At 52.2% G+C, this 17,196-nt stretch overlaps 3 protein-coding genes across 3 annotated transcripts; 2 read left to right on the top strand and 1 right to left on the bottom strand.

Moving 5' to 3' along the window:
* Positions 1-4,164: 4,164 nt before the first annotated feature.
* Positions 4,165-6,043, bottom strand: N7459_007715 (translation initiation factor eIF2B subunit gamma; the record flags this gene model as incomplete). Its single annotated transcript, XM_056946883.1, has 4 exons — positions 4,165-5,198; positions 5,252-5,755; positions 5,812-5,891; positions 5,943-6,043. 4 exons carry the CDS (start codon positions 6,041-6,043, stop codon positions 4,165-4,167), a joined length of 1,719 nt encoding a protein of 572 aa, XP_056798882.1.
* Positions 6,044-6,537: 494 nt separating this feature from the next.
* Positions 6,538-7,906, top strand: N7459_007714 (uncharacterized protein; the record flags this gene model as incomplete). The annotated part of the gene is made up of 2 exons (XM_056946882.1): positions 6,538-7,227; positions 7,283-7,906. The coding sequence occupies 2 exons, from the start codon at positions 6,538-6,540 to the stop codon at positions 7,904-7,906; spliced, it is 1,314 nt and encodes a 437-aa protein (XP_056798881.1).
* Positions 7,907-8,634: 728 nt separating this feature from the next.
* N7459_007713 (uncharacterized protein) lies at positions 8,635-11,549 on the top strand (the record flags this gene model as incomplete). Its single annotated transcript, XM_056946881.1, has 2 exons — positions 8,635-8,974; positions 9,331-11,549. The coding sequence occupies 2 exons, from the start codon at positions 8,635-8,637 to the stop codon at positions 11,547-11,549; spliced, it is 2,559 nt and encodes an 852-aa protein (XP_056798880.1).
* Positions 11,550-17,196: the final 5,647 nt, after the last annotated feature.

The raw sequence follows: 17,196 nt of genomic DNA, 5'->3' as shown, positions 1-17,196 counted from the left end.
TCGAGGAACGAATCGAAGTGCTAAGACCAGGAAGTTGTCAGTCGGGGGGGCCATCCAGGACCAGGTCTCGCGGTCGTTGCTGTGGAACGGTGGATATGGATGGCAAAGAGGGAAAGAGGTTGTTTCGAGGTTTGGGGAGGTCTTTTTTTGACGTTTGAGGGGGAAGAAGATATAGCGACGAGAAAACGCGTCAGCCAGGGGGGGGGTGATCATACCTGTTCTAAGTAACGTGAACATAAGACTTATAGTGGTACAACGATTAAAGGAGGAAGGAAACGAAAGAGACAAGACGCTGGATGCCAACAGAGAAGAAAAGAAGAGACACTCGAAACCAGGCGAGTCGAAGAAACGAAAGGTGGTCAGATGGAAGCCCAGGATGACGGCAGGTCTAGGGCGGACATGTACAAGAAGAAGAAACCCCGAAAAAGGAAAACACAGAACCAGGGGAGGGCACCTTGTCAAAAAGACAAGTTTGAATGGCGCCGCCTGGGAACTGGGAGGAGGGGGGGGGGGGAGGAAGGATGAAGGATGAGAAGTGGTGGAAAGGGAAGAAGGGGAAGAAGGGGAGAGGGGAGGAAGAAAGCGGAGGGAGTCGTGGCGGAGAGTCGCGCGCGATGGGGGAAAAGGGAAGCAGAAGCAGAGGAATAATAGGAGGGGTTTTCCCGTTTTCTGTCTCTTTTCTCTCTTTTGCCTACGGAACGCATTTAAGGGGCGCGCGGGAAACAACGCAGCCCGTAATCTTTACTCAGTATTCAGTATCATCACCTCGTCCTCCGATGCGCTCTCACCGGGAAATCGAGGATGAAATTCCCCTCGCGGCGTCGCCTCGTATCTCTGCATCCTCAGATGGATCATGGTTCCTATCGCAGACACATTGAACACACGCATTAAAGTGGAGCCCCCTAAACCCCCTAAACTAGTGTCGGGATACTCATATTACTTCCCTAACCCTCCTTCGTGGAAAGTGTTTAGCTTCTGTCAGGCCCGAAATCCCCCACCGGAACGTACGGTACAGGCACCTCTCTGCCCCATGCACGGCGTACCTTGCGGCCTTCCAATGGTACCTGGGAGATGCGAGTGTGCCTCAATTCTCTCGGCAGAGACACTCGATTACGAACCCATTTTTTTTTCTCCCCTTGTCTTTTCACCCAGTGGTGTATGATCATCGTCGCAGAGAGGCCTCCCGCGATTGGCGAAGACGCACTAGTTGCCCGTAGGTGCAACGCTATCCCTCGACGGCGTTTTTCTCCACGGCTGCAACGAATCCACAGGCGTTCGGCGAAACATTAGGCGGCTCCGTGCACCACACGTGCTTTTTTTGGGATGCATGGAAGTCCGGATGTACATATTTAGTGTGGACATGGTCGAGTTTGACGGGCAATGTCATCTGCGCTGGACGTCGACGGAGCACGATAAGCGGAGTTCCCATCGCGAGTGGCCCTCGTGGGATCGGTATGATCACAGACTCTGCAACTGCAGAGTATCACCACAGCCCGGACTGGCATTCTCGATCCAGCCATGGGGAGAAAGGGGACACGGCAGTGTGCATTGCGGATGAGGCTGAACGGGAGTCAGGAGAGCTTTCTCGGGACGCATGAAGTCAATCAGCGGTGGATGGTGCGTTGACGAGGCTGTGGCTTGTGGTTGGTGGGTTCGTGGAGACTTTTCGAGTTCGACTAGGAGCAGATGACGTTATCGCACATTGTGTTTGGGTGAGATTGCATCGTCGTTGACGGGGGCGTTCGTGCATGAGAGAGCGGTACATACAATGAAGATGTGCACGCAGATGCTAGCACTCGGTACCGCGCGATGCTCTTATCTCCATCTCCGCGCTCCACCGACACAACCCACGGCGATCCGCATTCTTTCTTGCCTTCTCCTCCCGTGTGATCGACATGGTGCCCCAACACGCCCATCTTAAAGTGAGTCGAAATTCATTGCTGGCGACTCCTTCGTCCCGGTAGTTATCTTCATCCTTTCTGCATGATGGACTGATTCCATCGCCCAGAATCCGCCGGGATTCCACGGCTCTGTCCCAGAAGGGGGCCATCGGCCCTCAACACTTAATGGCCACTGGTTCTCCATTCAATTCCACCATGCCACCATTCCACGGTCCCCGCTGGGCTTGTTGCATTAGCTCCTCCTGCATGCGGACTGGCACCGATCTTGTTCCCGCCCAGCAATTTAGCGCAAGAGGGGCGAAACCGCAAATCATCCTTCGTAGGCCGCACGCCATGATCCTCGATATCTCGCCCGTGGATGCGGTCTCTTTTGCATTGCTGCCCTGGCCCATGGGCGCCCTTGGCTGCGGTGACGCGGTTCAAGGCATTTGAAGGCGGGCAAGACCAACTCGAGGGAGAAGGAAGCCGCCGGATTGCCGGATTATCGTCTATCACTTATCGGATATTTATTGTGCGCTTCCATGGTTCCTCTGCCCGTGCCGCGTTTGACTGCCCCAAGAGGCATCGCGTCAATGTCCCACCTAGGCAAGAACTGATTAATACAGCTCTCATGCAGAAGTGTATCGCATCCCGGAATATGCTTCGAGGGTCCTCTAAAAGCGCCCAATCACTCTATTTGACCCCGGCCCTGTCGGTGGTCAAGTACAAGGGGCACCCCCCCCCCCCCCCGGATCGTCTAGAAATGCCAAGCGCACAGTCTGCGGTATTCAACTAGCCCAATCAATTCAGTTCATCCCCTAGCCGACGTCTGGGGAAAGCACCCATGTGGAGGCATTGCGATGATCCCACCGCCCGTTGAGCGCGCCTCATGCTCCGGTCGCGGGCCCCGTGCGTATCAGCGACCAGATTACATTTTAACAAGCTGTTCACACATTTCGCAAGGGCAGACTGTCGATTCCTGAGGGATTGTCCACTTTTGCCCTATCCCGGGGCTGATCTCTGGACGTTAATTTCCCGACTGCAAAACTGTTTGGCTTTAATGAAGGATATCTCAGGCGCGGTTTTTAATCTCCGACTCGATCCAATCAAACGGATGCGTCCTTCACCACGGTCAAATTCCCAGAAGAACTCTCATTTCCTTCCCAACACGGACCCAGAAAAACGCGGGGCGAAACACTGCGAACCTGGGAACTTTCTGCAAACCCGAGCGCTCTCGTTCTCGGGCGTCGGCCGATGATCATACGATAGAATGATACCGTCGTTGACCCACTACTAACAACACCCGTCGCTTTTTCTCACGGTGATCTCCACTGCCAAGTACTTACACGACCCGTGGAAGAGACTGAGAAAGCAACTGCTCCGAGCGCCCAGCCCAAGCTCTTCAACTGACCAGAGCGCCAGATGCTGTGCTCTTACGGATGCGCATCTTCCGTCCCCTCCGTGGTGACGGAGGAGAGTCAGATCCGAAGATTGACTCCCGTCATACCTTCGTCGTCTCAAGGCCAATAGAGCATGGGAGCATCCAGCTGATGAAGCCCAACGCGACCAAACCACGTAAAAGGCAGTGGCACGACAGTTGCGAGAATACATAAACTCACTCCCATTACTCTATATTGTGATCGGCTGGTGCAGTCCAGCCGGCTCAGTCCAGATTGGATCTCACCTCGACCAGGATCATGCGCGGGGAGTTCGAGGCCAGGGTTAAGCTATATGGCTGTGGAGTGAGCCACGCTGCAACGCTAATCCTTAGGGCTTAACCTCCTAGCAGCCAACCACCACGACTGCAGCGCAGTGCTGGTCAGACCGGAGGTCATTCGTCACATGTCGCTACAGTCACCGCACCCGCATAGAATCGCAGTTTCACAACATCGCGATTGGACGTGCCGTTTGATGACGGTGCAGCCAGGTGGCACGGTACGCGAGGTGGGATAATGCACTACTGTGCATGGCACGGGGACGAGGTGCCCTAAGCTGCGTCGATCTGGGCCTGTTGCTAATCCCACCGGCAGTTCCAATGATATGGGGAGTGTGCACTGCGATACATTGTGGTTGCTTTGTGGGTGAGGTGAGCTCGATTTCCATCAGGCCCGTAGACGGTTCTGCAGGGCTGAGTATCACCTTGAGGGTGGGCGGTTAGCGAGATGTCTATCCTCGAGGTGAGAGAACATCTGGCGTAGTTTGAACGTAATCCGCTGTATCATTTTCGAGCCATGAAAGTCTATCCCATCAAATAAAAACATAACGGTGTAAGTTGAACGAGATCTTAAAATCCCAGGTCACCTTGGTTCTCCTCAAAGTCCCCTGATACATCCATACCATCCTCGTCTTCATCGAGACCCTCGAAGACCATGAACTTCTCGTTCTTGGCGTCAGTCTCTTCGGGTATCACATTCCCGTGCTGGATCTCGCAGTCTTTCATGATGGATTCGCGACCGATGTTGCTGCGCTTTCCCACAATGCAGCCGGTGAGTTGACACCGCTCACCGATGACCGCGCCATCCATGACCAAACAGCGCGTAAGTCGTGCACCACTGGAGATGTGACAGTTGCTGCCAATGACGCTCTCTTTAATAACACACTTTTCCTCCACAGTCACATTGCGGTCCAAGAGACAGTCGGTCTTGGTGACGGTGCAGCGTTGAGCAACGCCTTCGGGATGCGCGACCTTGTGATTGTGTGCGAGTGGCGAGGCAGCCGAACCAGCCTCTTCCACGGACTCTAGTTTGGCAAGACGTAAAGATGTAGACAATAGCATAGCGGAACTATCAACGCGTCGAACAAAGGGTGCTGATCCCCTCTGCACATATGCAAGCATTGGTGGAACCTGACTAGGTTTGTTCGTAGGCCCCGACTCGGGGACCTTGACACGAGATGCATAGACAGGCGATTCCGAATCGTCGGCATGTAATGGCCCAATGCTGGACATATTTGACCCGGCTTTAGTAGTGCTCATGCCCTTGAGGTCAATCTCATCCTCAAGAGATTCGCCGTCGAGACTCCGGTTCTCATCCGCAGCGTGGCTCTCCTGCAAGATCTTGTTGATTCCCAGCTTCTCACCCAAGCCTTCCTGCCATTCCGACTTGGCCCAGAAGCCAATCAAGTCTTCACTAATGGATTGGAACTTTTCTTGGTTGCGTGCTAGATCCTTGACCCAGTACGGGAAGACATAGATGTGTGCATCCCGATATTGTGTCAAGAACTTTACCTGCGCATGTTTCTCCACGAGAGAATGGCGCACGAGGAAACCTTTATCCTGCTCCATCTTCTCTTTGATAGTATCCATGGGTGCACTGAGGACTAGAGAAAATCAGCTTGAAGTCGCCATCTCACCTTGATGTTTTTATACTCACCAAGTTTGGACAGACCGAAGCGCAGAGTCGCCGGTCCGTTCAAAGGATGTGATACTACCGGCGCCTCGTCCTTCTCAAGCGGCGCAATGGCCACAAAATCTGTAGCCTCACCTTTGACACTTTCCTCTCGGCCTTGGGTTTGATAATACACGCTCAGACCGCCGCGGCGGCCTCCTTGTTCTCCACCTAGTCCGGAAGTTGGACCCTGAGCATTATGACTAGTAGAGCTTCCACCGAGGGCGCCCTGACTAACCATCCATGCCTCAAGGAGGGATTCACCGGGTATTTCACAGACCAAGTCACAGGGCAGAACAATGAAGTCGGCTTTAATGCATGCTTGTACCTCCGGTAGGCGAAGAACCTCCGCCGTTCCCATGGTCATTTCTAGTGATTGGCTCGTCACGATCGAGGGAGAGGGTGTAGGGAGGGATGTCAAATAAGGGTTCTGTTTAAGAGCGGCTTGCAGAGGGGCGAGAGCGGACGGAGGGGTAACCAGTGTGATGTCTGATAGATAGGTGGGTTAATCCAGTTCAGACGGTCAATGGACGCTGGAATGGTACCTGAAACACCAGATCTCCTCAGCCAGTCTATAGCATAATAGACCTGCGGTCGATTGGCTACCGGAAGCAAGCATTTCGGGCTACATGATCGTTAGCTTAGTTAAATCGCAACAAAGAGCCTGGCGATTTACCATTCCTCTGGGTTGCTTGAGAACGTCGAGAGAGATATACCCGGTCCACAAAGTATGAGTGCCTGAAATCCCGTCGCCGGGACGGGGAGAATGCCAGGCATCGTGAATCGTAACAATGATCGAGCCCCGCGACGCAGATAGAGGTGGGATGGAGGGGTCGCGAAAAAGCTGATCGCCGAATGCGCGGACAAGGAGCTCCAATAGCTTCCTCGGATAAGTCTGAGAGGCTGAATACCCCTATACGAAGCCCGGAAGTTGACTTCAATGCTCCAAAACTGCTGGGGTTCGGAACTGGTCTTTGTGTCTTGATGCTTCCCGCTTGAAAAAAAGTCTCACGTGCCGATAGCAAATGAGTCAGCGACCCGCCTCCAGATTTATAGGGGCCAAACAGTGCAAAGCGCTGTAAACACCGCGGTTACTAGGCTCACCAGCCACATGTTGCCGTGCCCCGAGGTCGAGGTCGTCTCTCCCACTCACATCTTCTCTACCTCCCTCTCTTTCGCGCGCAGGAGGAGTGAAATGTGACTGGCAGCTTATTGCGACCGCAATTGATTTCTAAATGCGATTTCTCTAAATAACATATCTCGCCATCGCAATGTCTTACCCCCAGGACCCTCGCCGCCGTCGCGGTGGAGCCGGCATGGGCTTCAGCAACACGGGCAGGCGAACTGCCATGGGATACTGGATCCCTTTGGCTCTTACCGTTGGAGTTGCGACAATCAGCATTGCAGCATGGATCTGGAGTGAACGCGACGAAGACGACGAGAACGATCTACCCCCCGATGAAGGAGATGGCCACTACCCGCCCACCGCTCCTGGCCCTGTTGGAGGGGACTTCCCTCCCCCTGCCTATGCTGCGGGGGAATATGCGAGAAGCACAGGAGTAGATATGGCGCCCGGCGACAATCGATACGATCCCAGTCTCATGGCCCGCATGCAGGGTGCTTTGCGCCGGACACCAAGCCCGCAACAGATCTTCGATGGCGCAAGCCGTAGAGTCGTCGCTGGCGTTACTGCTGCTGGCGCATATGTTGGTGGTGCGCTCACATCGATCCGGGAAGAAGACCGAGGTGACTTTGAGGACCACTCAAGATGGTCTGAAGAAGCACAGATCAGGGCGAACGAGCGCAACCAACAGGCTACCGATGCGCCGCCAACTATGAGTGGTGCACTTCCAAGCCGTGCGCTAGGTCAACAACCTTTCGATAAGAAGAAGAAGACTGTGGCCATTGTTGTGTCCTCTCTCTCGCCGACAGACTCCGATGAATTTGCTTCCGAACATGCCGTAAAGACCCCTAAAATCCAGATCTGACTGAGCACCCCTTTGCTGATAACCACAGTCCATTCTATCTCACCTTCCCGAACACGTTGACTTGGACACTTCACGAATTTTCGTGTTGATCTATGCTCCCGGCCTGAAGCATGCCATTGGCCAGGGAAGCTCCTCTCGCACCACTCAGTCAATTGCCTCATCATACTCCAACATCGCCCCAGAGGAAGCCGCTTCTTCTGGCGAGCTGACCGGTGGTGACTTGACTGCTGTGGAGCCCCGTCAGGAGGATGAGTTTGAAGGCATGGGTTCTTTCTTCCGGACACTCTACACCCAGGCTCAAGCTCTCGTCGAAAAGGAGAGCATGATCATGCCATTCAACACCGCGACTGGTTATGTACATCTTGTGCGTCACTTGGCTCCAGAACTAGTCTATGTTCAAGAGTCTCTTACTGGGAATGATGGTGATGCTGTTCAGCACATCTCTGGCTGGGTTCGCCAGGTCATTGTTGTCGTTGGTGACGAGGGCGGCCGCGGCGGTCTCATTGATAGCGACGACGAATCAGCTCTTGCTGACAAGGGGGAACGATGGTGGCAAAAGGAAGGCACCACGGGCATTGGAAAACGCATTGATGTGGTGGATGTCCTTCGCGTTGGTGATGATTGGCGACGCCGAGTTCGTGGCTTGGACTAGATGACTGACCTGTCCGCCACGACGTAGACGAGTTGATGTTGATATTTGTTCATTTTGCATGTCTATACCTGCCGTTTTTCTTCCCTCTTTGATGATTATTCACCCCCCGATTCCCCTGATTTCTCACACTTAGGTGTCATGTTGTGCGAGTTGGTATCATTCAGCCTCGGACTGGTCATCTCTATCCAACAGGCGGCGCAGTGTCGCATTCGGTCACCCGCCCCAGTGTGCACGCTCGAGGCTGATAGGTTTTATAATGCAAATACATTGCTATGATCATTCATTTTGGGTCCAATTGTAGATTGGAACGGACCAGGATCCTGAGTGAATGTTGTAGATGGTGAATTTCCTAATAGGGACCGACCCACTAATCCCGATGCGTATGTCATGTGACAGCGTCACGTCTCGCCCGCGGCTTGGCATCATCACCTCCCTCTGCACGACCTCCGCCCTCCAGCGCTTCCCTGGACCCCTTCACTCCGCGACATCGGTTGATGGACGCCTTCGCTCTCTTTTCATAATTTTCTCTGACTACTCTCACCACCCCCCCTTCGTCTTTGCCGCGTTGGTGACCAGGGCCGACCGACCGATCTCCACATGTCTCGCGCATCGGTCATCCCATTCTTTCTCGGACCCCGGCTTTCAACTAGCATCGTCGACTCGGCTTCCCGGTAAATCGCATTCTTAAGTTCCGACTTCAACACTGTCGCGCAGTTGGTATCATCATCATGGCAACTGCAATCTCCAAGCCTACCTCTCATGCCCCGAAAATGAAACGGCCGCCCCCACCTTTCAGCCAACCTGGGGTCAACGGAGTCAAGCCACAACAACCCTCCTCTTCCCCATCAATCACCTCCAAACGTCTTCCCGGGAGCAATACCACTGGCTCTGGCTCCAGCCTAACAAATGGTGTGGTCAATGTGGCGAATGCCCCGAAAGGGCCCCTCCGGACGCGACCCCAAGGGCAACGACCCAGTGAGCAAACCTCGCGCATGGGTCGTCCGGTAACACGGACCGCCATGATGGGAAATGACAATCAGGTCTCGAAAAGATGCCCGGAGCCATATGGTAAGGCACCTACTGAGCTCTTTCCTCCATTACCTCTGCGCGATGCAATCAATGATTACTGACTGTGTCCTTCAATCCCGAATACAGTCAAAACCACGTCCTACATCCTTAAGAAGTACTCTAAATCCCCCCCGTCTCTCATTGTGCACCTTCACCCCACACATTTTCGGTTCGAGCAGCAAGATGGAAGTTTTCCATACAATTCAGAGATGAAGGTCATCATTGAACACATCCGTGCTGGAACCATCCCGCATGACTTGATTGAAGAGCTTCTTCGCGCTGGCGTGCGCTTCTATGAAGGTATATCTTAGTATATGCGATTATTGGGCCGATTTATATGCTAACGAAATGTCAAGGTTGCCTCATTGTTCGTGTGGTGGATCACAAATCTGTGTCAGCGCAAGCCAGGAAGAACTCAGCATCGCCATCTAACGAGAACAACACTCCCTTTTCCTTACATAACTACAATGAGCACGTTACGCCATCAGCATTCGTTCCTTATCCGAAGCAAAATCAACTCACCCATGATCTTCAAAGCTCCAAACCCGCTGACACTTCAGCTTCTGGCCAAAATCAATCCGAGAAGCAGGACAATGGTGAGACTGGGTCTCAAGCTCAGGGACTTGGACCAGGACACAAAAATGTCGCACCTAAGCCCAAGGTCTTCACCACTGTGCTTCATCCAACAGCTCGTGTTTTGCAGGCTGAATTGACTCTGCTTGTGACCACCCCTGACCCCAAAGTTGCCAAGCCATTGACCTCGAGCCAGTTGCCTCGCACTCAATCATCATCTGTTGTGCCTCAGTCTCCGGCCGCTGCAGGCCCTCAGGCTGATCGTCCAGCAAAAAGACAAAAGACACTAGTTGACCCCCAAGATCTCCCCGAATGTGAATCGCTGATTGTTCGGGCTCTGGCTCCTCCTCTTTACCTGGACCCTGTGGATAGTTTCGCCGCTTCGCAGGACTTGCTGAAGTTTATGGAGAGCCCACTTCACAGCGATCCACCACCCTCACCCAAACGCCGCAAGAGAACCGTGGCCGAACTCGCTGCGGACGAGGCCCTCGCCGCCGAGGAAGAGAGATTTATGCTCATCATGGACGAGCGCCTCGAGCCTACCGCATCGGGGGGTGGAGTTGGCTCAAAGGCTGCTGCTGTGGATGATGCGGCGGGCGTAGCACCATTTGAGCCTCGCTTCTCACGCTTCAAGACACTGGAGACGATCAGGATGCAGCTTGAAGAGAAAGCCAAGCGTGAACACGAGATGAAGTTGAAGCAAGAACTAGCCAAAAGGCAACAGCAGGAGCAGGAGAGGGAGCGACGCCGGGCAATTGAGCAGCGTCAAGCTGAGGAACACGCCAAAGAAGAAGCGCGAAGACAGCAGCTTGCCGCCCAGCAGGCACAAGCCCAAATTGCCGCCCAGCAGAATCGACATGTTAGGGCCCAGGCCAATGGTGTCAGCCAAGGGCAGCAATCTTCTCCTGTTGTACGCAACCAAACTCCTCACGCCACTTCTTCACCCCTGGTTGGTAACACTATGGCAACACAGGCTGTTCCGATGAGTATTAGTGCATCCCAGCAATCGGGAAGCCCACCACGACCTCCATCATCCATGCAGCATACACACCCCAACGTCATCAGCCATCCAATGGCAGCCTCGAGAAGTCAACAAGGACCAAGCCGACATGGAACCCCTCAGATGACACAGGGAACTCCAGCGATGTCGCACGCTACGCCGATCATGCGCAATGTCACCCCAACTCAGCGTATGGGCCATGGTAGCCCGAACCACTCGACTATGTCCCAGACTCCGATGATGAACCAGGCTATCGCAAGCACGCCGCAGATGAATAACGGAATGGGCCTCACCCCGCAGCAGCAAATGTTTCTTCAGCAACAGCAACAACGACAACAGCTGCTGGCCCAGCAGGGACAAATGGGACAGAACCAATTTACGCCACAGCAGATCGCACAGCTCCAGGCTAATGCGCATGCTCAACAGAACATCCACCAGCAGCAGATGTTACAGCAGCAGCAAAACCACCAGAATATGCAGAAAATACCGCAGCATAGTCAGCAAGCCTACCAAACACAGCTCATGCGTGCCCAATTTGCTCAGATGCAGATGGTCAAGCAACAACAGCAAGGCCCAATGGCTCAGGGTCAACCCACCCCTCAGCATCACAGTCCCCAGCAGATGACGCCTCAACAACAGCAGCAACAGCAATTGATGATGGCTGCTGCTCAGGCCAACGGTGGACAGATGCCTAACAACATGCAAAATAACATGCAGAACAACATGGCAGCGCGATACAACCGACTTTATCAGCAACGCCTGCTCCACCTACGACACGAGATGTCGCAACGGTGCTTGAGTCAATACGGACCGCCGAACCAGTACCCGCCCCAGGTTGCTCAGCAGTATGGGGCTGGTTTGGAGAAAAGCGCCAAGACATGGGTTCAAGACATTATGCGACGAGAACGCGAAGCTGCCCAGCAGCAGAGGGCGACCCAGGCTGCTATGCAGGCCCAGCAGATGCAGCAACAAAACATGATGCACAATGGAATGGGCAACTAGTCGACCCTCGACACATAATATTTTTGCTCTGGAAATTTGGGGACGATCTAAATGGACGGCATCTACGAAGGGAATAGAGGGATGTGAGGCTGAGAGTTCTCCATGCCCTTTCTTATTTTGCCGCACACGTGTCGGTGAATTGGGAATTTGGTTCTTTTCTTTTCTTTTCTTTTCGTTTCTAGTTGGATGGGTGTACAGGGACCAGGTCGTGGAGATCAAGAGGTCGGCGTCCATGGAAAGCCTTGACATGAGGTTTGTATTTATTTGCCTTTCTTGTGATTTTGTACTATTTGGGAACGGTTGTCTTTTCTTTGCCGGCGGTGTCAACGGATTCGATTCGATACCATTTTGTACAGGAGTTCTGTCGATTTACCCCATGGGTTTTAGGGGGCTTTTGGTCGGGACTGGAAATACTGTGGATTTGTCAAAAATGCAAACAATCTTGTCCAGCCCGGTCTATACTTTAAGACTATTGCGTCGCGTGATTCAATCCATGGATGTTCCCGCATGGAGGACTCTGATCGTACTGTACGTCGAATCCCACTCCAACCATCACGCCTTTGAACTACCGCAGCTGTGAGCCATTGCGGCCTCCGACGAAAGCTCCGGGGAAAAGTCCGGGCTGCTCGCATCATGCCGAGCGCAGTCATGGCTGGTACCCAAATACCCCAGGTTTCCCCTGTCTGTATAGGAATCTGGGTGAGCGGATGTATGGATTTGACAACCTGGTCTTGTCATCGGCACTATCCATGCAGGGCTTTGAGTGAGTATACCAATCCACCTGAGAGTACCTGATGCTCACGGACAACACTGATAGCGCTCAAGGGTCTAATTCGGGGGGTTTGCCAACGGGGCGTATAGAATGCCAGTCTATCGTCATGCCCCAGGGGGCCACAATGCTTGGAGCGACAACAGCGGGATCAATGCAGGTCGTTTGTCTATAGGCCTTTACCTGCTTGGGTGTTTGCTGCAGGGGTCGCGGTCATCTACGCAGCATCAACACCCAGAGACTTCCTTGCTGGGAGATCGGGGATGCCTGTCGCTGGGTATCTGCTTGACTGACCAAACCTACCTTTCGGAGGTAACGCCATTGCAGCTTGGCAGTATTGCATTGGTATGATTCAGATTCTGCATGGAAAGAACTATTGAGCCACTCAATGGTCATAATGACTGGACATTGACTATATGCTGAATCTCGAATCCCCCGGCAAGCCCGGCGTGTTATACATGGCAACCCTGTCAGCCTTTACGGCTTACTATGCCTTTTCTACAGTAACTTTTGGGCCTTTCAACCTTCAAGTAGCGTACAGTGGGCATATAAATATATAAATTAGCTAATACAGATTAATAGAGTATTCATTAATTTGATTGATAACACTAAATAAGAATCTACATGAGAATCTAATGAAAAACTAATAAGAAAAAATCCTCCTAAGAGGTAGGAATTTTCCAAGTTTTAACCACTTGGTCTTCCTCTTCATTGCTGTTCGAAGATTTTTTCTAAATAAGAAGTTAGTATATCAGCCCAAAAGTAATTCCAGCCAAGCATCATTGGAACCAACAATAGAAGGAAAGGCCTCTTCACGTACTTTATTTAAATAGATAAATATATCCTAAATTATACTACAGATTTTTGCTCTCCAGGAAAAATTTACTTAAGAAAAGGCAACGTCCACGCTCCTTGGAGTGGTCGGTGCAGGCATCCCAACCAGGAGAGCCACCTTTCTGATATCAGAGGGATCGTGCTTATTTCTCCAACTGGGGATCTAGTAAGTAAACCATAAAGCGTCTGTCACAGTACCTATTGGCGCATCAAGGAAACATGGAAGTGTAGATCCATGTCCTCTGTATCATAGCACCGATTGTGCATGCTGTCAACAAAGGACATATTCGATATCTCACCAGTAGTGTTCAACGCAGATGACCTCGGCACAAAAATTCATCATAAACCAGCAAAGTCCAGCCACAACGAGAATTGCGAAGACCATAACGCTCTTTTCCTGTCAGGCTCTCCCGTCATTCTGCTAGGGAATCCTGATGGCGTGGACGACTCGTATCGAGTGCAAGATCTAGTCTATCCCGCCGAAGAAGAAGAAGAAGAAAGAACAGACGAATCTAGAAAGGAGGCAGATACGAAGGAAATAAGTGCACTAGAGGGAGAAAAAGAGAGAATCTTCCATTCTCTGATCTGAGAGCTATCTATACAGCGCCGGGGCCTGCCCGAATTCTCAGGCATCCTGCCATTAAAATTGATGAACAGCTAAAAACTATTCTCTACAGGTCTTAGAGTACATGTTTATTCAAAGGCTGGAGAGATGCGCAATGAGGAGGGTTCGACAAAGTCCTTCATGAAGTAACTTGTACGTGTTTGCGTCTGAGCATATCAACTACATGTAGCTTAGTCAATCTGGCATCGAACCATGAATGTTTACTATAGGGACAGGTCATGGACATAGGGGTATCCATGTTGATCAGAATTCATAATATGATTACACCAGGCATTATGCTCTCGAGAAAGAATTAATCTCTTACCAAAACCCTGACATTAGCCATGGTAAGGATTGTATTCTTGAGATTGGACTTTCATTCTCATTGCATCGTTATCGGGAGGCTCTAGACCTAGATAAGCGTATAGCTAGAGATCCACGCTCCAGGGATTTCCTGATTTGATCCTGAGATAATGCAGACACGCTGGAAGCCATCGATCACTGCACGATCGTGTTGATCGAGCACCAAAGTCAAGCAGAAGACGCCTGCTGCCTTGGAGTGCCAGATCATCAATTCACCGCTATCGACCCGGGAGCCCACAGAACTACACCGACTCCAGCTGCATCGACACCTACATCTTTGCACGTTCGAAAATCGCGCAGAGCATAGAGTGAACACAATCCCAAATCCCAATCTGCGCTCTGCTCGGCATTCAAGTACCAGTGTATAAAATGCAGAGATGCCCGTCGCCGAAGCGAGGGATGGCAATCGCAGCATCCCCCACGACACCGCGCATCGCAAAGCATCCATATTCACTTTCCATTATGAACAACGCACCTCCCAACTCACAACTCTAAACCCATTGTAGCAGACGTTGCATCTGTCCCTGCGATCCCAACAATTCTCCCCCAGGCCCAGACCGACTGGATGAACAGACGACCTTCTCAAAAGTCGAATATCACATTCCAATGCATGCCGCCACACGCACAGCCATCAAGGCCATGCAGCAGACATTCACCATTCGACAACTCGGATGTTGCATTCAGTGCAAATGCCTACTCTTTTTGGCAAAGGACTCGAGCAACAAGATGGTTTTATTTTTTCTCTCTTTTCAATGAAGTGAAAGAACACCCCGGTCAAGATTGCAGTGCATGACACGGTCGAGGGGCCCAGTGCCGACGCTGCTGCACAGACATGCCAGCGCAACACGCGGCAGCCAACTGGTCGGCTTTGCTCAGGAATGCTGAAGTGACCATGGGGAACGTCGAGGTGTACTTTCGAGCCTGCGTGGTACGTTGGGAAGCGCTCCAACGGAGTGAAGAGCCGCCATACCTGGCTCAAATGGTACTTTCCAATTCACCAAGACATCAATGATGTGGGGATGATGTAGCAAGAACACAAATATCTTTCTGTTGCTTCAATGCAACAGTAATCCCGGGGACGAGTATAGTAGGGCCTCGAGGGACTACAATGACAAATGTGAAGGTCTGGGGATCCAGTAGAAAAAGAAATCACATCAATAGCGCGGGCGGACGGCGCTTCCGAGCGGGTGCTTAGAATAGAACGCGAGAGTAAAAAAAAAAAAAAGCAATGAGCGCGAGCTTATACTTCTACCGGTCGGCACGCCAAAAGTACCTCTCGCCGTAGGGTTACAAAGGACGTGCCTAACGTGGTGTAACGATGGACTAAAGCAGGCAAAACGGTTGAAACTTCCAAATCCCACACAAGTTGGGTGATGCAGAGTGGACCCAGTGATTTCAAATGGAAAGGTTGGAAGCTGGGATCCCAGAGGTCAAGGGAGAGCGAAAATAAAAGCGGAGTAGGTCAATGCGGTCTGGGCACTGGTGGACATGGTTTGGGGATTGACATGGGCGTATCGTAGGTACGCTTTTCGTCGTGGACATTCAGGGTGTAGCCTGGAGACGTTACGGTTCATATGCACCGAGGATCAGGAGAAAAAGTCAGACCCATTAGCCCGCCCGAGAAGACAGTTCCTCCAATAGGGCGTAGGTTTGATTAGAGGAGTGTTCGAACGAAAACCATACACTCTGTGCCGGGGTACAAGTTGCACACCCAGAGCACTGGGAATGAGACGCAGCAGGCCCGATCTGGCGCCGATGGGATTCGAGGCGCACAGCCAACACCCAGCGGAAATAGCGTGCGCTGCTCTTGGGCAAGGGAATCCGAGCGACGTTCCGGAATCCTTGGCAGACGATGCATGTATTTACCCTCTTGTGTGTCACAGGAATCATGTAGGTAGCCATTTCGGGGGAGTACGGTTGACTCCACATGTTTTCTGCGCCACAAAAAAGACCATGGGTGGAGGTCCGCACTGCAGTCTCGGATTGCTGATAGTGGAAATTCAAGGAGATTTGATCTCCGCTTGGTATCGGGGAGATGCTGTCTGCATAGGTCTGGTGTCGGTGTGCATTCCATGCCCATGCCGAAACGAGGGAACGAGGAGGTAAAAGATGTACACATTGCCGAGGGATGATCAGACAGGTTTCAGTCAGAGATGACGACACGAAAGCGGCTGGAACAGCGAATGGCTAATAGGGGGACCAGCCCCTTGGGACTGGTATGTGGACAAAGGCCTGCGAGAGCATGGAGTGACGGCAGTCGGCTAGATCGACGAGAAGCGACCAAAGAGAACCTTGGCGGCTCTTGCATTGCGCCGCACGCTCAGCGCAAACCCGATTCGCAATGGGTTACAGCGATGAGTAATGCGATCCACAGTACGGGGGCAGATAGATCTGATGGGGAGACCGCGGATCGAAAGGGTTCGCCCGTCTGGAAGCATAAGGATTGGACTTGGTTGTGATGTGTAACATTCTCAGGTGTTCCAACGTCAGGAACCATGGATTCAGACTGACAATTCGACCGGAGATGCTGTGGCTATCAAGACCAGACGATATTTGTCTTGGATCATCACAGTGCACGGCCGCAACAGAGTGATTGGGAGAGAGATGCTAGGATGCAAGGCCAAGGTGTGGTGGACTGAGTGGTGGGGTGGAGGCGAAGTGGATTGAGGATTGCAGGAGCGGGCGGGTGGAGCGTTGCAAGAATGACATCTCAGGTTTTGGTATTGGTCGGGTTTTGTTTGTATAGATTATGCCACAAGGGGATCTTTGGTGGTACACGCAATCGACAATAGGGAAAACACAACAAAAAAAAGGCGCTTTGAACTGATTGTACAGGATCATCCCCGATTTCTCCCAAATGATTACCCCAACCGGCGAGCATGCACGGCAAAATATGCAAACGCCTGAATTCAGAGTGCCCCCCTAAGCCCTTTCACACCGGACAGATTATGCAATAGAAACGAGAAAGAAAAGGAAATAATGACAGAGAGGTCTCCAATACTGGCCCGGGAGACATGTACAACGCTCGACCAGCCGGGGGCGGCCGAGTGATGCCTATACCACTATGTATAGCAGCC

Source organism: Penicillium hispanicum (assembly GCF_028827665.1).
Source record: "Penicillium hispanicum strain IBT 35686 chromosome Unknown utg000006l_segment0_segment0, whole genome shotgun sequence".
NCBI lineage: Eukaryota > Fungi > Ascomycota > Eurotiomycetes > Eurotiales > Aspergillaceae > Penicillium > Penicillium hispanicum.
This window is presented reverse-complemented; position numbering and strand designations above follow the sequence as displayed.